The following is a 22,917-nucleotide window of genomic DNA, read 5'->3' as shown; positions in this document are numbered from 1 at the left end:
AGACCAGTAGAATGGAAGTGAGGGACATTCCAGGCACAGGGAAAAAAACAAAAAAAACTGCACAGTTCACCTTGTGGCATTATTTGACCATTTTTCCTCCAACATAGAAAAAGAATTTGGCCACAATACAATTTCCCATTGAAGTCAATGGTAAAACTCCCCGACTTCAGTGGTGCAGGTCAGTTTTGCCCATAATCAGTTGTCACTTATGCTACATAATATGGAAAATTAAATGCTATAAAATAAAAAAAAAAATCAAAGATGCTCCACAGCAAACGAAAACAAGATGGAACAGGTTGAGTATCTAAAGAGAGACCAGGTCAGAGCAGCTGAAACACAGCAACAAATATGGAGAAGAGCAGCTGAAGTATTGATATGTGGTATAAATACTGCAGAAACATACTTGTACAGACTTCTTTGGGGTGCAGATCATAATATAACTATTCCACTTAGTGATGCAAACTTTCACGACCATCAATCATTCCCTACTGCTCATGTTGCCAAAGACTAGAGCCTTGTCAATGCAAAGCTCAGGTCCTCTTAGCTCTGTATATATTATTTACATGTGTTTGGATGAAAGTATTCAGATTATATACAGTTATAAAATCTGTGTGTTATACATTTCTATTTTACATACTAAACAGATGGTGTTTGTATCAATGTGATAATTGCAGAGCATTGTGAAAAAATGAGTTTATCACCTTTTTCTGCCTATTAATCCAGTTAATTGGGACTTTAACAAACCAAACACCTATGCACCTTCAACAGACACCCCTTTTAAAAGTCAACCTGCCTCAAGATTTTCTCATTCCTGCAAATGGGAATCCACCCCGCCCCCCCCCCCCCCCCCCCAACACACACACATTAGACCTCTCCAAGGCCTAGGATAGGCAAAATTCAGCTCTGAATGAATGAGTTTTTCTGTATGTAAAAAGTCACAGACTATTATAGACTATAATCTTTGCTGCTATTCCAAACTCCAGCTTGATTAAACTGTTATACCATACCATCATATATTCTGTATATGCCACATCTGTACAGAAACACTATTTTAGCAATGTTTTAAAGTTTTTAGAAATTGTATTAGAATTTTTTAATCACCTGATGCATAAAGCCAGATGCTTTAATTACTATGAGTCAAATTAGTACAAAGCTCAGAGAGAGTCTTAAAACACCTAAAAATAACATAAAACTGCTTTTCCTATACCTAAAAATCTCAGTTTTAAAGTATATCTTAGTCCATTCCAGGGCTAGCTGTGAGTACTGGGCTCCACTGGAAAAATCAGAATTTCCCCTTTTCTGTGGTCTAAAAATCCAATCTCCAGATTTACAGAGTCATGAGATATCAAACTTTAAACTCATGATGTTATGTACAGAAAAGTTATTAACAGATATCTTTAATGCCTTGGACTGGGGTAATTTTGCAGACTCAAAATTCCACATTTAGAGTCAGAAGATGGAATCATTTCTTTATCCCTTTGATGGTTTTTTAATTATTATTATTTAAAGTTGTTCAGGAGAATGGAATATTTGACTAAATCCTAGGGACATAGATTACAGGGCGCAAAAGTACAGATGAGGTGGTCAAAGGCGCATGATTCATTTATCACTGTGGCTCTGCAATTTATCATTTTGATACCACCTCCACCTGTAAACAAGAACCTTTCATTGCTCTTCATCACCTACCATACTCAGGGAACTCACTGCATAAATAAAAGTGTTTCTGCAGCTCTGGTCTACAGAATCAGATTCTAAACAAACAGGATGAAATAAAGCTGCCATGAGATGATGGAGGTAAATACGGTACTTTTTCTCATCTCAGTACTACGGGAAAGAATGGAGAGTCTATTATAAATTGCATTTTCAACACTTTTTCATACGTCATTTAAGTATTGCTTGTTATTTGCTGGGCCTTTTCCTCTTTAATACTACATTTTTTTGATCTATTTCTAGAGGCAAGTGAACATCTTACAATTCAGAATAAATACTCTTGGCCATGTTAAAGACTGGTTCTTGTATCTAACCAGAATTCTCTGCTTCAGGCTGCACCCAAGTTCTGCACGGACTATTCAAAGACTGTGCATTTAGCCTGCTGCATGCTTTACCTAGGCTCTGCACCCAACCTGCTGTGTGGTATACTCCGGCATTTCACATTATCCCTGGCCAAGTTCTAGCTCTGCACAGTTCCCACAGACTGTCCCCTGCAGACTATTCTCAAGGTATATGTCGAGTCCAGCACCTGTTTCACCCAGACTGAACCCATCCTGGTCGTGATATTCCCAGGATGCATGTCTAGCCTATTCCATACTGCTCCCAGACTGTTAAATTATGCACCTACCTAAATACCACCTTAAACTATGTATCTCTACTACTGCATCATATCCCTATTCCCAAGCTCCATAACCATCCGGCACATGTTGCGCCCTGGCTTGGCAGTCAGCCCAGCATGCACATTTTGTGGTCTGCACCATCCCAATTCCACAACCAGACAAGACCAGCCACTGGCCAGTGCTCTCAAGACCAGAATTTGGCACCCTTACTGCTACTAATTAGCACTTTCCAAGTAGTTCTTCAATTTAAATACATGGGGCTGCTTGCAGAGAGAGCTACAGGAGTAAGGGTGGCAGAATCCAGTCCTGGGGCTCTGTAGCCAGCCCAGCCTAGTCCTGGGCCCACCAAAATCACCTGTTGCCTTCACAAATTACTCCTCCCAAGCAATGCACTCAGTCTGGTGCACGTTCTGCTCTGGCCCTGCACTCTCCTTCCCTCCCACTCCCACCCTGCTCAGTGTGGAGCTAACCTGGCCCTGCCTTACGCACTCCCTTTCTCCAGGGCCGGATTAACACGGGGCTTTAGGGGCTGCAGCCTCAGGCTAAGGGGGGACCCCCACAAAAATAAATCCATAATTATATACAATTCAGTGGTTAGCAACCCATTGATTGTGATCGACTGGTCGATCCTGGAGCCTCTGCCAGTCAATCGCGATCTCCGGGCTGCTAGAAGTCCAGCAGTGCAGCAGGGCTCATGCAGGCTGCCTGCATGCCATGGCCCCACGCCGCTCCCGGAAGCAGCCAGCTGCTGGTACATCTCTGCGGCCCCCGGCGGGTTGGGGAAGGGGGCGGGAGGCTCCATGCACTGCCCCATCCCCAGCACTGGCCCAGCCAATGGGAGCTGCAGGGGCAGCACTTGCGGGCACGGGCAGAGCATGGAAACACGCTGTCGCCCTCTACCCAGGGGCGCACAGAGATGTGCCAGCAGCTGGCCGCTTCCAGGAACGGCTCGTGGCTATGGTAGGCAGGCAGGTAGCCTGTCTGAGCCCTGCTGCGCCGCCAGCCAGGAGCCACTGGTGCTAAGCACTTCCCGGCTGGAGCCTGCACCTTGCACTCCCTCCTGCACCACAACCCTCTGCCCCAGGTCAGAATCCCCTCCTGCACCCAAACTCCCTCCCAGACCCCGCACCCCCACCCCAGGTCAGAATCCCCTCCTGCACCCAAATGCCCTCCCAGACCCCGCACCCCCACCCCAGGTCAGAATCCCCTCCTGCACCCAAACACCCTCCCAGACCCCACGCCCCCTTCTGCACCCCCACCCCAGGTCAGAATCCCCTCCTGCACCCAAACTCCCTCCCAAACCCCGCACCCCCACCCCAGGTCAGAATCCCCTCCTGCACCCAAACACCCTCCCAGAGCCCGCACCCATCACCCTCTCCTGCACCCCAACACTCTGCCCCAGCCTGGAGCCCCCTGCTGCACCCAAATGCCCTCCCAGAAAAAAACTCCTATGACAGCTGTCCTAAGGTAAGAAGTAGGCTATTTTGAATTAACTATATTCTACATGTTTTAAGACTGAAATAGAACCACAGAACAGCTCTATGGTAATGACAAGGCAAGTTCAGTATAGCGTTAATAGCCTCCATGCCATAACTGGGATCATTTTGTTTTAAATTAGGGAAAAGACTTGTATACAGGGGCCCCGCAAATAGCCTAATAGCCCAGGGCCCGCAGGAGAGTTAATCCGGCCCTGGCTTCTCCCTCCGTGCAGTGTGCCCGGGCCCAGCCTTAATCACGCCCTCTCCTTGCGCCTCGCTGCTGCGCCCTGCCCCTGCCCTGCGCGCTCCCCTCCCCCACACTGAGCGCTGTGCCCTTGCTGGCCCTGCCTTGCGCGCTCCCTCCCCTCGCCCCGCCCCGCTCCGCGCGCTCCCCTCCCCTCCCCTCCCCTCCCCTCCCCTCGCCCCGCCCTTGCCCTGCCTTGCGCCCTTCGTGCTGCACCTTGGCCCCTGCCTCGCTTGCGCGCTCCCCTGCCAGCCCCGCGCGCTCCCCTGCCAGCCCCGCGCGCTGCGCCCTGGTCCGCCGGGCGGCTCGGCGCCGCGCGCAGGGGCTGTTTGCTGTGGCGGCGGCTGGAGGGCGACGTCAGCGGTAGCCTCTCTCTGGGCCCCTCCGTGCTGCATTATCCCCGCCCCCTTCCCCGCCCCGGGACCCTGTGAGGGGAGCGTGTGCGAGCCCGGAGCCTCCTCGCCGCGCAGCCGCCGCCTGACGCCCCCACCCCGTCTAGAGGCGCCGCTGCCGCTCCCCTCCCGCCCGCCGGTCACCCGCGGCTCGGGGGTTATTAAACCCGCCCGGCGCGTCCCCGCTGTCCCCACCCCCCTCCCGGTGCCGCCGCCGAGGAACATGGCGAAAGTGGAGCAGGTCCTGAGCCTCGAACCGCAGCACGAGCTGAAATTCAAAGGTGAGGAGCGGCCGCGGGGCCCGGCGCTCCCTCGGCGGCCGCTGCCAAGGGCTGGGCTCCAGCGGCAGCCATTTTCCGGGGGCTGGCGCTCGGCTCCAGCGGCTCAAATGTCCCTTGCGGGCCCTGGCCCGCAGCCCCGCCGCTCTGCGGGCCTCCCACCGCTCCCTTGCGGGGGGGCAGGCGGCCGGTGCCCCCGGGGGTCTGCGCGGGGGCGCTGGGTGCTTCCGTCCGCCCCTAGGTCTGGACCCCCGGGGCTCTGCTCCGGCCTCGCCCCAATCCCCCGGCACCAGGCATGCCGGGAGCCCTGAAATTGCGAGGGACCACAAAGAGTGGGGAAGGGGTGTGAAATGCTTCTTGTCTTTCTCTGGGGTGTTTCCTGGGAAGGAGGGGGTGTCTTGTAGTGTGTGTGTGTGTGAGACACACACAATCGTGTGGTGTAGTCAGAAGACTCCAGCTTCAGATTTCTCATCTTCCCCCCCGCCCGCTCCAGAGAAGCCCTACACTGAAATAATCTGACCTTCCATGTCGCCTCGGTGGTATCATTAGGACAGGATGAGAAACAACCCTTCTACCTTTTTTCTTCTATGTATGATTGCTCTCTGCCTTGAGTTTGTCTCATGGTGGGTGTAATTCAGTATGACTTTATATATATATATATATATGGCATCTTTTATATGAGCTGTATCCTGACATACTCCTACGGATTAAATAATCTGATTGTGGTCTTAATTACTAGCTCTGGCTGCTGTGATTTTTAGAGGTGTAGTCAAAGAAGAATAAAAATATTTTAAGCTGAGATAGAAGCCACCACCTGGCATAAGTGAATGGTTTTGTGGCTCCTACTTCCTGGAGCAGCTTTACAGCCATCTGAAAGCTGTCAGAATTACATGTAGCTGGACCATACAGGGCCCTGGAACATGTGGAATGGATTTCAGTTTGTGTATGAAAGAAAATCTGGGATTTCTGGCCTTGAATCTGGCAATATTTTTTTGTTTTTCTTTTCATTATTTTATAAACTTCTAAAATAAACACATTTCTAATAATATGTTCAGGATTTTATTTTAAAGAAGAACCCTCCTGTGAACAGATTAACTTTATTTGCTCTTAGATTATGATGTTACAACAGTACAGTCCATCAAGTTGTAACACAATCTACTTAGGTTACATATCAACATTGATAAATTCGCAACATCCCTATATATTTTGTTAACTTGGTCATTAATAAATATCCCAAAAATAATATGGTAAACAGTTATTAAAAAGAACAAAAACATAATAATAAATATGGTATGGAGTGAATGTTTTTATTTTGTTGCAGATTAAGGTAATTGCATGTTGCCAAGGCAACAATAATGAGTTAAACAAAATTTAGAAGCAAACTATTGCAGTATAATATAGTAATGTAAAAATAAAAATTTAGCCAGTAATTTCCATTCCAGAATTATTTCCATCAGATTTAAAAATCAGCATCTGAATGTGTGATGGACAAAAGTACTGACCTTTAATCAGCATTGAGTTGTGACTGAAACATAATCATTATTTGGGGGCTGGAGTTGTACATTGTTTCTCTTTCACAAAACACAATCAGTATTAACAACTGCCAAGATCTGCTGGGATAGAGAGATGACCAGTTGTTGATCAAATAATGCACAGCTTCAAGATTCAGGGCTAAACTGTCAGCATCAGTGAAATTGTCAACTACTCACTAGATTTTATTTATTTATTTATTTTACAGCCATATGACAGGAATAGTAATGTGTAAAGGACAGTGATTTCGATGCTTTGATATACTGTAGCATTATGATAAGGGGAAACATACCATGTAAATGTCAAGTGACAATTTTCAGATATTAAATGACTTGATTTAAACTTGTGCTTAAACATCTACACTAGAACAAGATTTATCATAATGCATCTTTGGTATGCAAAGATTCAATTATTAGTAATTTTTAGCTAGTTTCCCTGGGGAAAATATCACAGATTTGTTCAGAAAAGTCATATTTTAAGTAATCAGGAAGTTTATTCTGCTCTGGGTAGTGCTCATGTGACCCTTTTTTCTTTTTTTTTTTTTTAATTATGTGTTACCTATGAATATGTCAGACATTACATTTTTCAGCTAGGTACCCTTATTTTAGAAGGGATATTTTGTATCATATTAGTAGATAAGAATTGCTGAGAGATATCAATAGCAGAAGATACTCCATTCCTTTATATCATTGTGTGCTGCCATGGTGTTCTTCCCTGGAAGATTTCGGAGAACTTTGTAGACACTAGTGACGTCAGATCACAATCCTTCTTCACTAAGTTTCATAATGCATATGTTGGATATGGGCGGTATAAAGATCCCAGCACTGAAATAAGGAGTCTGGTGGCACCTTAAAGCCTAACAGACTTATTTGGGCATAAGCTTTCGTGGGTAAAAAACCCACTTCTTCAGATGCATGGAGCCAGTTCAGAGTTGAAAACAGTAGTGAAGTCTCCAACTCTAAAATTATTATAACGTTCTGTTACTTTGGAAGACTAGAAAGATGGTTACCACCTTGAAGAATATATCCAGAGGTGGAGAGCATGCTGAGCTGTAATATAGTGTTGAGAGAGAGTCTTCCTTGGCATAGACGAGAGGGGTTGCTGCCAATTCCTCATTTTCAGGTTACCTAACATTGTCCATTATAAGAGGTTTTTTTAATGCCATTTTTGAAAATCTCTTACACCTCCATTGTTTGCAGCAGACCTTTGAAATTCAGCTATGGCATTAGGTCTTTTATTTGTCCCAGGGCATGCTGTTCAGGTATTATTAAAATCTAATCTGTTTGAAAAAATCACCATTCTTTTTCCCTCACTTGCTATGGCAGGCTGTCAAAATAAGTGAATGTGAACCTTTTCTATAGCCAAGCACCCTCCACTACCAAGGCAGCATCAATGGACTAACCACATACTAAGCTGGAAACTTAGCTAGAGAGGGAAGAAGGAGAGTGAGAGCAAGACCAGGTTCTCCGCTCCCAACCCAGCATATGGCTACAGCAAACCATTCCCTCCACCTCCCCCAGCCCTAGCATCATTTGGAGTAGGAGCCTGAACCCCATGTGGAGAAAGAGCCAGTCAGGCTGCCATGCTCCCAACCCCTTGTTAACTGCCTTCTGCTGTTGCTAGCCAATGTAGTTAGTCCTGTAGCTCAAGTGGTAGACGTTTTTGCTGAAGGTTCAGGGTTCAAACGCTAATGATGTACGATGGAGAGAACTGTTAGAATTGTGTGTGTGTGTATATACACACACACACATTTCCTTGTAAAAACTAGGAAATTAAATGTAAAAACTGTTTAAAAGAATATTATTTAGATTGCAAAGTCAAGCACTTGAAACATTTTGATAGTTTTTAATTACACGATCATACTGTTTTCTCCACAGGACTCCTGCCTCATTGAGTGTACAGTATGGATCCCTAAGGGGACAAAATTAAAATTGTATAGACACCTTATTGAAAACTAGTTTTAGAGACATGATTGGTCTGTTAATGCCAGCAAGTACAATTTCATTAGGGCGTAACCATTTTAGGACTTAGCTTATTTTAAATATAATTGTAATGCTGTTGCTTCCTGTCCAGGTTGGGGAGATGTAAGGAAGTGTTCTTTAATACAGTAGTCAGAGAAGTTACTAAAATGAAATGGCCTGGATTGAGCAGATGAGATCTTGCATCAGCTTTCTTAGAGGCTAGCCACAGGTAGGCCCTGAGTTGTGAATCAGCAGTGTGCTGTGGTGCTCCCCAGTTGGCAAATAGCAATACTGCCAAATGCATGAGTTTAACAACTTGGAAGATAGACCAATAAGAATTACTTCCAGTTGGAAATGCTGTTTCGTGTTCCCAGTGCACAAGCACCTGCTTCTGCATATATGTTTTACGGCTCCATGTAACTTCATTTTCTGAAAAGAGCAGAAAAATAACCCTGGAATGAGGGGTACACTTTACTTTTCCTGTTTAATCATAAACACTACTTTGGCATTGGCTTGAGGCTTGGTAGTGTTTTTTGCAAGCTATCATCTGTCATTAGTTCAGACTTACCCTAAATCTCTTAAATCTGAAAGTGGATGTCTGATGCTTAGGGTAATTTGTGAACTAGGGTTCTCAGTCCAGTTGCTTGTGGTAATCTTTGTCTACTACAAGCAGCTCATCAGCATAATTGACTCTATCGCTATCAGTCTCAGCAGAGAGGCTAAGGACTGAATACGTCATGGAGATGAAACTATCCTGTCTCCTCTACATGTGGTTTCTATACTCCAGGTTCTAAGCATGCTGTTGGTAAGGGTTCTTAGGTAAGAACAATGCAAATTTCCAAAATGTATCTGTGTTGTGGCTAAATGGGGATTTCCTGTGTTGTCACTGGAATGGGTGCTGATCTGTGTACACAGAAATCATTTAAAAAATCTTCTTAAAATTGCCCTTTAGATATGAATAAAGAACAAAACTGAAAAAGCATACAGAGCTTTCTTTAAACTCTTAGAAACCATGAGCCTTTCTGGATTCATGCATAATGGCAGTCTGTACTAGGATTTCTCTACTCCCATCTATTTGAATACTACTGTATGAATAGCTATCCACTACTCTGTTGGAAAACTTATCAGTTCACATTTCACTTTGGTTAACAATCAGTTACATAATTAAAGTAAGTGGTTTTGTACTCTCTCAGCAAAACATTAATTTATTCCTGCTTATTTGCGTTTGATTATTAAAAAACCTAATACAGTATTTAAAGAACAGCTAAACTTCCTAAATTTATACAAATCTCAACACACAACCCAAATATGAAACAAAATGAATCATTTTCCTAGCAACACTTAAATATTGGCAGTTTGTTACAGTAGCTCTTTTTGCAATGCAAATAAAATCAATAACTTATTCTAACTGTGCTAAATGTTCTTTACAGTAGAGCAGACATGCTGTGTACCTCCTTGAATTATACTGATTTTAAGTGCATCATTAGTATTATCTTTATAATTAACTGATCACTTTTCATCAGTTGTAACTTTATGGAAACTTAGCATCACTTTAAAAGAAACACTGAAGATACAGTAAGTTATAGTTCATGGCAATCTTTATATCCCCCAAAAGGATTCCTTCAACTTTTCATCTTTTGAAAGTGTGAATTTTTTTAAGTCTATATCTATTTCATATATTATGGTTATGGATGTGTTAGTAGCAACTCCGTAGGTGAGGTTGAGTGTGTGTAGATATATAGTCTAGTTATCACAGTTTTACCATTTTGAGTCAACTGTCTCTTGCTGTATCTTTTATATGACTCCATGATCTAAAATTGGCTTATGAGTTGTTTTTCAAAGCAGTCTAAGAGATGTAGCCACATCTTCTATTAATTTTAATGGAGGATATATCTAAATTTGTTCTGCAGAAAAGGACCTAGAGGTTACAGTGGACGAGAAGCTGGATATGAGTCAACAGTGTGCCCTTGTTGCCAAGAAGGCCAATGGCATTTTGGGATGTATAAGTAGGGGCATGATCGTTCCCCTCTATTCGACACTGGTGAAGCCTCATCTGGAGTACTGTGTCCAGTTTTGGGCCCCACACTACAAGAAGGATGTGGAAAAATTGGAAAGCGTCCAGCGGAGGGCAATAAAAATGATTAGGGGACTGGAACACATGAGTTATGAGGAGAGGCTGAGGGAACTGGGGATGTTTAGTCTGCAGAAGAGAAGAATGACGGGGGATTTGATAGCTGCTTTCATCTACCTGAAAGGGGGTTCAAAAGAGGATGGCTCTAGACCGTTCTCAGTGGTAGCAGATGACAGAACAAGGAGTAATGGTCTCAAGTTGCAGTGGGGGAGATTTAGGTTGGATATTAGGAAAAACTTTTTCACTAGGAGGGTGGTGAAACACTGGAATGCGTTACCTAGAGAGGTGCTGGAATCTCCTTCCTTAGAAGTTTTTAAGGTCAGGCTAGACAAAGCCCTGGCTAGGATGATTTAATTGGGGATCGGCCCTGCTTTGAGCAGGGGGTTGGACTAGATGACCTCCTGAGGTCCCTTCCAACCCTGATGTTCTATGATTCTGTGATTCTATGATAAATCCCCTAGACTATTTTGAAAATTAACCAGGGTCTGTTTTCATTGCCTACTTGAAAACTAAGCCATTATGGCTTGTGTTAGGGACCTGTTAACTGCCGGAAATGGCTCTCCTGCTGGTAATAGCTCATCTTAAGTGATCACTCTCCTTACAGTGTGTATGATAACACCCATTTTTTCATGTTCTGTGTGTATATAAATCTCCTCACTGTATTTTCCACTGAATGCATCCGATGAAGTGAGCTGTAGCTCATGGAAGCTTATGCACAAATAAATTGGTTAGTCTCTAAGGTGCCACTAGTACTCCTTTTCTTTTTGGACCGTAGAATCAGGCTGTACTGTACGGTTCCTTAGGAACTGCTGCTGAAATATTTCCCTCATGGGAAGGGGAAACAGTTAATCGTATACGGCACCTTTATACTAATTTTAGTGCATCTGCTCTAGGGGTGGTTGTACTGGTGTAATTATGTGGGGGTTGGGAAATCACTTTCCTAACCAAAGTAGTTACACTGGTACAAAAACTGTGAATCGGGCAAACTTGCTGTACCTAGTTTGTCAAAGGGCACTAGTATTTAAACTGAAGTGCTTGTAAAAGTCCGAAAAAGGATTGGTCTAACTTGGTTTATTTGCCTTCTCAGTTACTATGGATTAAATTGTGCAGCCCTCCATAGGGCAGAAGTCCCACTAACTTCAATAGGAATTTTGTTTTCATAGGGCTAAATCTTGCAATCACTATCTCATCTAAACACTGATAAAATGTTAGATTTCATACTCAGAACCATTAATCAAAGGGGATCGTAACTAGGGGCATTCGAAATATTTGTGCACAAAATTCTTTGGATTATGTTGAATTCTTCAGAATCTGTTTTTTTTTTTAAATAGTAATTTTAGGCCTTCTAGTTGCAAAGTAGTTTGTTCCTATGTAAATCAGTGCATTTCTGTCTCACTTTGCAGCTGTATGAATTAGACGCATCAATGGTGGTCATGTGAACTCTTGATTCATATAAATTGATTGTTTACATAAGAATATAAAACCAAATTCTACTTTTACACTCTGTACAGAATTTTGCTCCAAATTATCATTTTAATGGTAATAAAACTTAGTGTAAACACTTGGTTGAATAACTGAAGATGTAATATTGGTCTGCTGAGTTTCTCTTCATTTGAGGCGCCTGTAATCTCATGGAAGACTGCAATGGAAAGTACATCTCTTAATAACCATTTTAAAAAGATGTAGGCATTGCTTCAGTCAAGTCTAATGAGTATTTTAAGTGTCAATTTAATTTTGCAGAAAACTAGGTAATATGCAGGTTGATCTCAGTATTTGTGTGGGGGGTTTTTTTGGTTTACGGGGGCTGGTAATATTTCCTCTAAATGTAGCTTTTTGCCAAGCTGGAGACAATGCGGAATCAAATGAGCCTTGCTAATTATGTCCACATCTTACTGTAACACTCATTTTCTAATATCTCATTACCATATCAGTCTTATTAGCTCACTGCAGGGTGAAAACACAAGTATTGAAAGAACCTGGTCAGTTAGTACAGTAACAAAGCCCTTTTTTTTTTTTTTTTTTTTTGTCAATGCAGTTGGTTGTTTTTGAAAGCTTTATTGGATAAGGTTTTAAACAGTTTTTTTGTCTCATAACTGTTGGTCAGGAATGTCATCTGTTGTTTATAGAGAAACAGGATGCTTCATAGAGAAACTCCCCTAACCCATACTTTAAGCCAGATTCCATTGTCTCTAAGCACAACTCCCATTGACATAAATGGGCATTTTGCTAGATTAAGGACCTCTGTATTAGGCCTTTCTTTTTTAGTGAAGAATGAACTCCAGCACTGCAGACAATTCTCATTGCTAGAACCACTTCTTTGAGACCTTTCTTTCCTTCATCTCTCTCCACTGAGTGCCAGTGACAGAAGAGAGCCTGTGCTTCTGCATATGTGCATCAGTACATAAGCACAGTTATCCAACTTAAGGGCAAGTCTTAAAATAAGGCTCTATAGCCTTGTTGTTTTCCCCCTCAACATTTGTTCAATATACAAATCTAATATAGGCCACTGCTTTACATGCCAAAGTGGAAATTTCTTGTGTGAATAAGGGACACAGGATTTTTTTTTCTAATGTGACTGGATTAATTGTTGAGTTTGAAAACTTGGCCTGTTAGGCAGCCTTTTATAGAAAGGGGTTTATGTAATAAATCTGCAACAGCTGTCTTGCTTTTGCTGCCACTCAAAATGTTCTCTCTGTGTGACCGAGCATGACTACTTCCATATTTAATTAAAAATGTGTTTAAGACTGGATAATAAAGAAGTGACTGAGGTTTTATGCGAACAAAAAATCATGCTCCACCATACAAAGCTGAGTAAGCTTCTCCTGTCATCGATTATGCTTTCTCCAAACACCTTTTTTGATATTTCAAAAACTGGCTCTGGTGCTTCCTGCAGTGCCTTATCTCATATTATAGTAACTCTGTGAAAATAATCTCTTTACTAATGCCATAGCTCTTCTTTGAGCTGTAAACAAAGTCCCTCTTACCATGGTACTATGGATTAAAGATGCTGTGTTTCTGAACAATTTAATCTTGCATTCTTGTTCAGTTTCCACAGTAGGAGGTAGGGAATTAGGGAAGGAGAGGTGTATGCTTGCATGCCTGGTGATCCAACAGTTATTTACAATGCAATTTGTAAGATTCTGATCCCTGGTTTTCCCTACAATGGAGGGCAATCTTGTCTTCTGCAAATAGTTTTAAGACCTAGTGCGAGTCACTTGAGCTCACTGAAAGCGTGATTATCCCAGGGTCATATTAACTGGCTACACAACTAAGGAAAATGAAGGCTTTATAAAATGTCTTTTTGCTTCTTATTTATACCATGTGACTTTATACCATTTTTTCCAAATGTTTGTTCTGCTAAAGTTGAGCATGCCTTATTTTCTCTGTTTTACACTCCCATCTATTCCCAGTTGTGGGCATAAGAAGCAATAATAAAGTAAGAGCTTGTGCACAAACAATTGATTAACTTTAATTATATTGGGAGAAAAGCTTTAATTTTATAACCATGGTGAGGCTATAGGTACCTTCACTTACAGTACCAGTTACAAACTAAATTAGACTCTGATCACTGCAGACCTAGTTCTGCATTCCTGACTCATGCAGAAATTCAAATTACCTCTATGGGAGTTGCTTTCATATAAGGACTACAGAATGCTTTCCACCTCACTGTCTTGAATTTTGTGCTGTGATTCCTCTGAAAAATAATTGTAGGTTTTTCTCTGCCTCCATTAGGCTCTCTGATCACTCCTAAATGCTGTTTTTGTGTTTTCCATCATATCCTGAAAACATCACTAATAATCCAGCTCTCTAAGAGTTCAACAGCAGAGCCATAGCTTCCACTGCTTGCAGAGAACAGGATTGATCTCCATTTTTAGGTCCTGAATATATTAATAGCAGACGTTTATTTTATAACCTCCTCGATGTGCAGCCAGTCTGTGTATATCCTGAAACCTTTAATTTTACATCCACTGTTATTTTTATTCAGGTACTTAAAATTATACATAAATTGCATCTTTGAATCTCTTCCAATTCAGTAACAACCTTTGTAGGTATAAATTACATGTATAATATATATAAACACATGCAATTTGACTTGTATATAGAAAATGAATACATTAGAACTAGATAATGAGAAGAAAATTATTCTCCATTTATTCTAAAGCCATCATGTTAATGATGATGCTGTTGGTTACAGTGGCCACACATTTGATAGGGTCTTTATGGTATAAATAGACAAGGGTTATAGCAGAATGATAATGCACATTTCTTTAAATTACCATGTTGCTGTAACCTTTGTCCATTTAATGTTCATAGTAATTGCTACTCTTCTTCCCTCCCCCCAATATTAAATACATTCAGTGTTCTGAAATATCAGGGGGCAGCTGTGTTAGTCTGTATCCACAAAAACAACAAGGAGTCCGGTGGCACTTTAAAGACTACCGGATTTATTTGAGCATAAGCTTTCGTGGGTAAAAACCTCACTTCTTCAGATGCATGGAGTGAAAGTTACAGATGCAGACATAAATATACTGACACATAAAGAGAAGGGAGTTACCTCACAAGTGGAGAACCAGTGTTGACAGGGCCAATTCTATTGGGGTGGATGTAGTCCACTCCCAACAATAGATGAGGAGGTGTCAATTCCAGGAGAGGCAAAGCTGCTTCTGTAATGAGCCAGCCACTCCCAGTCCCTATTCAAGCCCAAATTAATGGTGTTAAATTTGCAAATGAATTTTAGTTCTGCTGTTTCTCTTTGAAGTCTGTTTCTGAAGTTTTTTTGTTCAAGTATAGCTACTTTCAAATTTGTTATAGAATGTCCAGGAAGATTGAAGTGTTCTCCCACAGGCATTTTTGTGTGTTACTATTCCTGATGTCTGATTTGTGTCCATTTATTCTTTTCCGTAGGGACTGTCCGGTTTGGCCAGTGTACATGGCAGTGGGGCTTTGCTGGCACATGATGGCATATATAACATTAGTAGACATGCAGGTGAATGAGCCTCTGATGGTGTGGCTGATGTGGTTGGGTCCTCTGATGGTGTTACTAGAGTAGATATGGGGACAGAGTAGGCAACGAAATTTGCTACAGGGATTGGTTCCTGGGTTAGTGTTTCTGTGGTGTGGTGTGTACTTGCTGGTGAGTATTTGCTTCAGGTTGGGGGGGCTGTCTGTAAGCGAGGACTGGCCTGTCTCCCAAGGTCTGTGAGAGTGAGGGATAGTTTTCCAGGATAGGTTGTAGATCATTGATAATGTGCTGGAGAGGTTTTAGCTGGGGGCTGTACGTGATGGCCAGTGGTGTTCTGTTTTCCTTGTGGGGCCTGTCCTGTAGTAGGTGATATCTGGATACCCGTCTTGCTCTGTCAGTCTGTTTCCTCACTTCCCCAGGTGGGTATTGTAGTTTTTAAAAATGCTTGTAGGTGTTTGCCTCTGTCTGAGGGATTGGAGCAAATTTGGTTGTATCTTAGGGCTTGGCTGTAGACAATGGATTGTGTGATGTGTCCTCGATGGAAGCTGGAGGCATGTGTTAGGGGGCTTATTCCTTCACCCACTCACTTCCCTGGTCCTTCTCGCATGAACAGAGAGCAACAATACCCGAAGTCCAAAGGTGCAAACAATTCGATGTTTATTGGGGTGAACTTCCAGCAAGCATGATTCCAGTTTCCTTCCTTACTATCCTCCTTCCCAGCTCTGACACCACAGAGCCTTACACCTGTGTCCCTGTTCCCATTCCTGCCCTTAGCCAAACATGATTCCAATTTCCTTACTCCCATTCCCTGTTCCCATCTCCCACCCACGGCCACCCACTTCCTCATTGACTACAGATTATATAGTAAAACTTGAGTTCTGCTTAGCTATACCTTAACCAATCATTTTCCTGAAATTTAACTAACCAATCCTAACATATTGTAACATGATTATGTAACCAATTATATCCCACCACCTTAATTAGTTTACACCCAGCAAAATTAATTATACAGCAGACAGGAACAATCACAGAACTAGACAGAGATTATACAGACAAACAATAGCAAAGTGGGAACTATAATGACAAAACAATACAGAAGTGAGGATTTCACATCCCAGTATTGATAAGTGAGTTCTTGCCAGACAGGATGCTGTTTCCTTTTACATTTTCTAGGCACTTCCCTTTCTCTGGAGGTGATAGGGACAGGATTGTATTCAGGACAGGATTGTATTCCTAACAGCCCAATAGCACCTTATTTCAATGTGACTAGTTTGGAATGTGAGGATGTGACCGGTCACTTCCCAGCTTATGGCTGCCTCTGTTGCTTAGCCAAAGGCCTTAGCCTAAGAACAGGGCCTCAAACTGTCACAGTAAGAGAAGGCCCTTACATCAGCAGACAGTGATTTTGATTCTCTTTTGTACCTCTATAACTAGTCAAGTGATAAGAATACACCTAAATTCTTAGAGTATAGGCCTTTACAGACAGGCCTGAATATCTATATCCTAACAGCATGTAGGTGTCTTTGTGTGTCAGTATATTTGTCTGCATCAGTAACTTTCACTCCATGCATCTGAAGAAGTGAGGTTTTTACCCACGAAAGCTTATGCTCAAATAAATCTGTTAGTCTTTAAAGTGCCACTGGACTCCTTGTTGCTCTGAAATAGAGATCTCTGGGTAGATGGGGCTTGCGAGGCCAGAAAAAATTACTTCAGAGCAAATATAAGAAGAAACTTTGCCCACCAAACCATGAAATTTACTCCTGGGGGAATTCTGCATATCTGGGGACATGCAGAATTCCTCTGTTCCGCATACTTTTGTATTTTCCCACATAAAATACATTTTCCCAAGAAGTGCTGCAGTTCTGCCTTTTGCCCACCAGAAGCCATTGTGGTGCCAGAGCAGCTGGCTGTTCTGGTGCCCACAGCGGCCTCTGGTGGGCAAAAAGCGGGACTGCAGTACTTCTGTTTCAGAATGTATTTTCGGAGCCAGGGGAGAGAATTCTATGCCCAGTGCTGCAGAATTCCCCCAGGAGTAGAAGTTCATCACAGTACCCTGCCCAGGAAGCCAGGTTAGGACAGAGTGGGGCAAACTAGGCTGCTGGGAGGAGAGGGGATGTCACAGACTGGAGTTCTGAATGGCTAGTGAGAGGAACAGACTGGGGCATGGGCTCAGGAGCTAGTGGGGTGACTGAGGATGTGGGAGGGGGGCTGCAGAGACCCATGGGGAGGTGCAGGGACGAGCAGATGTGCCTGACTGAATGGGGGAGGCTTGGGGTCAGCCAGGGTCTGCATGAGGGAGGCTTCCCAACTCCCTAACAATCCCACCCCTTTGTCCCTCTCACCCCCTAAAAAACCTGCTCCTACCCACACTCGGCACCCTCCAGGTTCACTCCTGGGCTCCTTCACCCTCCCTCAGCTCCTCTGTTACTCCGGGCTCCCCCAAGCCTTTGCACTGCTGCTGACAGGTGCAGGAAATAGAGTTCTGTATTGTAATTTTAAATGAATGACTCAAACTTCTGTAGTATGCCTTATAAGGAATCTATTTTTGCTGACAGATATTTTGATATAAATTACCAAAATAATTTCCTGGCATGATTATATTATGGTGTTTTGACAAAATATGCAGAATTTTGCAGAATTTTCAAATATTTTGTGCAGAATTTTTAATTTTTTGGTGCAGAATTCCCCCAGGAGTAATACTAATACCACTAAGGCCTTTTAGAAGACAACTCCTGAAATAAAATTTTTGGGGCTCTTTAAGTCTTGTGCTGACTTCAGTGTACAAATAGCAGCATGAGCATTGCCATTTCAGGCTTCTCCAGCCTTTGTGCTTCTCTTTCTTGTTGGAAGGACTACTTCCGTACGTAAGGGTGTGCTTAATTCTCCATAGCCATTCAGTCTTAAGTCAACTCTCAGTGATCAAACAAGATTGTGTGGTGTGTTTTGAGATGCAAGTATTTGGAATAGGACTGAGAACACAAACTGATTTCAGAGCAGCTGAACATGTTTTAGCAACTACTGCATTGGGTCACTACTGAAAGTCACATGTCCATAGCCCAGGATTGGCACATCTCGAATAAATCTTAGAAGTTGTGTTGGTGAGGTAGAGAATAGCTGCAAGATGGAGCAAGTAACAAGTTGACAAAACTATAAAGACAGATTAGATAGCAAATGGAAATGCAGGAACAGTTGTCAAAACAGAATTTTACAAGCAAATAGGAAGAAAACTTTGTCACAGCAAATTCTCTTTTGGACTGATGCTTCTAGAAACTTTTTTTTTTTAAATAGCATATACTATCAACATTGTGTCAAGTATCGGGGGGGGGGGTAGCCATGATAGTCTGTATCCACAAAAACAACAAGGAGTCCGGTGGCACTTTAAAGACTAACCGATTTATTTGGGCATACGCTTTCGTGGGTAGAAAAGCATCTGAAGTGAGTTTTTTACCCATGAAAGCTTATGCCCAAATAAATCGGTTAGTCTTTAAGGTGCCACAGGACTCCTTGCTGTTACTATCAACATTGTACCTGACGTGCATATGAGCTCCATCCCAACATCACCACTCCCCCCCAAACTCAAAGGGCTTGATTTTTAAGTGCTAAGCATCCAGAACTCCAGTGGAAGTTGAGATCTGAGCACCTGTGGGCAAATTAACTTCACAGGGCCCCTGGCAATTACCCTGCTTACTACCCCCTACGCTGGTCCTGGTTTTTATATGCAGAAAAACAGTTGTTGTGGCACAAGTGGGCCATGAAGTTTTTATAGCATGTTGTGAGGGGGCCTCAGAAAGAGAGAAAGCTGAGAACCCCTGTCTTAGATTCATCCTACTTCATCTTGCTGTAAAGGTTTTTTTTAAATACTTTTGGATGAAAAATGCTAAGTTTTCTGTAATTACTGTTTTCTTTTCAAGTGCAGGTTGGGTATTGAAGTTGTGTGGGAGGTTTTTTCTGTTCAAGAAGATTTTATTCTGGTGAGGTGGGGGATTTTTGTTTTATTCCACTGGAAAAATAGAATAGTTATATTCTGCTCCCGTTATTCTGACACATGTCCCCTTTCTTCTGCTATAAAGCATAACTTAGTAAATGTTTATTCCATGCATTAACAATATGATGTAATTCATTTGGAACCCAATTCTAAAATAATGCTTACCTTTTAAAAACAGATGTCTAGAAGTAAAATCCAGCCAAATGTGCTGTTAATCCTTTTGTTTACTTCATCGTTCATAGACAAAGCATGTTTTTAAGTTTTTAGGACACAAGAAAAAATATTTGCTCAAATTATTTTCTGTTTGTGTAAAACTTCTAAAACTACTTAATACAAAATGCTTGGATGTAATAAACTCTAAAGTCAGATTGGAACAAGCACGTGAAAATCTGATAAATACTTCAGTGTTGAAGGACGTGCTCATCTGTCTCTGTGGGCAAGCTTGAGTGTGACCTCACTCTTTACAGTTTTTACAACTGTGAAGTAAACAGTTAATGACACTAAGGATATAGAAGGTGGCAAAGGAGCATGCCGATTCATATACTGAAAATATTCTTTCACTACCTTAGTCATGTTTCTTCCCCTCCCCCCCACTCCCATTGTGAGTGAGGTATATTTTTGGCAAGAATAGATTGTGCCAAAACAGGCAGAGAAGGAAGGACAATGATTAATCCATCCAAACTGAGTAATTTTTAAACTATGAACAGCATTCCAAGTTTGGCATCTGGATCTCGTAATCATGTTGGGTTGTTATACACTTCTCTTTCCTGTTGACTCTTTTTAATTTAAAAGTTGTTATGTAATTTTTAAACATTTTTTTTCCCTGTCTTATTCCCTCCTCTGTATTTTGACATTGGTAGTGCCTGTTAGTGTAACAATTCGCTTTTCCAGTAGCTCTTTCCTGAAGATTACTTCAGATGGGGGTGGGAATGGAGAAATTACATTCTCTTCTCTTCTATTCCCATTGCACCAAGCATCCTTGCAGTTGAGGATGTTCATGGTGGTAGGAGGAGGACAGATTTTCACAGGACTGAGTTTTCCAAAGAGCTCCCATTTAAAATCTGGGTGCTTGTTCATATGTATTCCGCTGATGGTGCACATGTGCCCTATGCACTCAAGTTAGAATTCATTTGGCCAGCGGTATCTGTTGGGACTTATGGGTATGTTTTTACTACAGAGTTAGCTCAGGTAAGGCTAGAACTGGAGGAGCATCCCCACAGCCCTACCTGTGCCAGACAATTCATAGAAGCAGGTTTTAGATTCAACCAGCAAGGGCTTACCTGCTTCAGGAAAGATTCAGCAATATAGAATTAGTCAATCAACTGCAGGCACATCATCAAACCTCTGTGAGAACTTGCCCTGGGCTTCTAGGCCCTATAGTTTTCTGCTCTCATGTAATTCAGCATACCAGACTTCATTTTCACTGCCTGCAAGAGTGGTTGAAGTCCTATTCAGCCCATCAGATATCACTAGAGAAGAAAGTGTAGGTCCCCCAGGAAGTCCTATAATTTTAGATTGGTAGAAGGGTCCTGAAAAAGTTTGTGAAGGGGTTCCCTTCTCTCCACTATTACATCCAAACAATAACAAATGCATCCAATCCAGTATGATGGGGTTTCAACTGGACCACTTACAGACTCACAGTTCTTGTCTTGTCAAGAAGCCCAATTGTACATAAACACTCTGGAATTGAGAGCAATTAGTCATGCTTGCATAACGTTCCTTCCAGCTCTAAGGATCATCTGTTCAGGTCTTGATAGATGACACCACAGTGATGTTTTACATAACCCCACAGGGAGGAGCAAGATCTACCCCTCTTTGCCAGGAAACTATGCATCTGTGAAACTGGTGTATCAGTTACACTGTAAATCTAAGTAGTCTTCACTTAACAGGACCACAGAATGTTCAGGCTGATCACCTCAGGCAATTTATAAGCAAACATGAATGGCAGCAAAGAATGCTGTCAAGGATTATCCAAGAAATATTTGTCAGGATCAGTCCTCCATAGATCTGTTGTTCATTGTTGCAAACAGGAAGTGTTCCGAGTTCTACTCCAGAGGAGGTCAAGGTCAAGGGTAAGGGCCTCTGTAAGATGCATTCATGTTCCCTGGTCTCCCAAGTCTGATATGTGCTTAGCCTCCAATTTTTTTAAATCTCAGGAATAATTAGAAAACTCAGAAAGACTTGGGCAAAATGACAGTCCTGGCACAAGCCAGGTTAATGCAATTTTAGTTCTTGGATCTGATGAATCTATCACTTTGGCCCCCTATTCAGCAACTACTTCAACGGAACCTGATGTCACAAAGAGAGGGCCAGAGCCAACTTCCGTACTCCTTACAGGTTGCTGATAATTCTCAGCGCTAGAGAGAAGTGACTCACCAGAAATCTAGAATATCCTCGTAAGTGTAGAAAGGACTCTACCGGGACTGTCTATTTTGCCAAATGGAAAAGGTTTATCATTTGGGCCAATCGACGACTACGTTCTTTATAGACTCGGATTCCTAGGCATACTGCTTATCATTACAGAGATCAGGACTGGTCATAAATTCTTTAGTCTACTTACAAGTCATGTCAAGTTAATCCCTCTCCAGTTCAAAGGCACTCAGTTTTCTCTCATCCCATAGTAGCTAGATTCCTGAAGGGCCTTATCAGGGTTTATCCCCTAATAGGATGACCTATCACCCCGTGGGCTCTAAACATATTAATGGGTTGATCGGACCACGCTTTGAGCCCCTAGCATCATGCTGCTCTCTTTTTCACCAGTCCATCAAAACAATGTGTTTGGTAGCAATAACATTTGCCTAAAGGGTGGGAGAGATTCATAACCTTATGTCAAGACTGCCTTACCCTGTCTGTATAGAATACAGTATAATTTTGGATAACAAGTTGCAATTAGGTCTCAGAATACCTTCTGACTTCCATCTCAGTCAAGTAATTCACCACCACCTCTTCTTCTCCAGGTCAAACTAGAAAAACGTAAGCTAAGCTACATACTCTAGAAGTGCATAAAACACTGTCATTTGGTCTAGGTAGGACTAAGCCGGTGGTGGTGATATTATTTGTTTGCCTTAACATAGTGCCCAGGCGCAGTAGTCATGGACTAGGACCCCATTGTGCTAGGCGCTGTACAAACAGAACAAAAAAAGCTCCTTCCCCCAAGAGCTAGCTTGTAAATTTATTTGTAGTTTACACAGGCTGGATGAAAGGGAAACACATTTCAACTTAGACTTTCTTTTGGGATTACTGGCTACATTAGACTGTGATGTGAATATTACCTAATTGCGGGCCTGTTCCATCAGGGCTCAGGTAGCCTCAGTAGCTCCTTTTGAGAAGTGTACTCGTAGTAGAAATATATAGGTAGCTGCTTCAGTACACTCATTTGCACATCACTTCTCCAGTGTAGAAGCTCCAGAGTCTGGTGCTTATTCTGGCAGGGTTGTTTTACAGTTATTTAGTTACACTGACTGTTTTTATGTTTTGTTTTGTTTTTTTGCATCACTGCACTCCCCAGGGAGTAAGTTAATGGCTGGCTTTGGGGCTTTGTGAAGTATCTATTTCCAGTGGTAGTACGTACTTTTGCTACCTTTGAAAAGAACTGCCTGGCCATAGCATGAATTGGTAGGCGAAA

The 22,917-nt window shown here is 42.4% G+C and overlaps 1 protein-coding gene across 3 annotated transcripts in view; it reads left to right on the top strand.

Moving 5' to 3' along the window:
- The first annotated feature begins 4,133 nt into the window (after positions 1-4,133).
- VAPB (VAMP associated protein B and C) overlaps positions 4,134-22,917 on the top strand; it is a 59,333-nt gene continuing 40,549 nt past the window's right edge. For 2 of the 3 annotated variants that reach the window (XM_037877254.2, XM_037877252.2), the window contains exon 1: positions 4,134-4,725. In XM_037877254.2, coding sequence (XP_037733182.1) covers positions 4,668-4,725 — 58 coding nt within the window. In that variant the 5' untranslated portion in view covers positions 4,134-4,667. The remainder of the gene's footprint in view (positions 4,726-22,917) is intronic. The other variant, XM_037877253.2, reaches the window with a different exon arrangement.

Source organism: Chelonia mydas, chromosome 13, assembly GCF_015237465.2.
Source record: "Chelonia mydas isolate rCheMyd1 chromosome 13, rCheMyd1.pri.v2, whole genome shotgun sequence".
Classification (NCBI taxonomy): domain Eukaryota; kingdom Metazoa; phylum Chordata; order Testudines; family Cheloniidae; genus Chelonia; species Chelonia mydas.
This window is presented reverse-complemented; position numbering and strand designations above follow the sequence as displayed.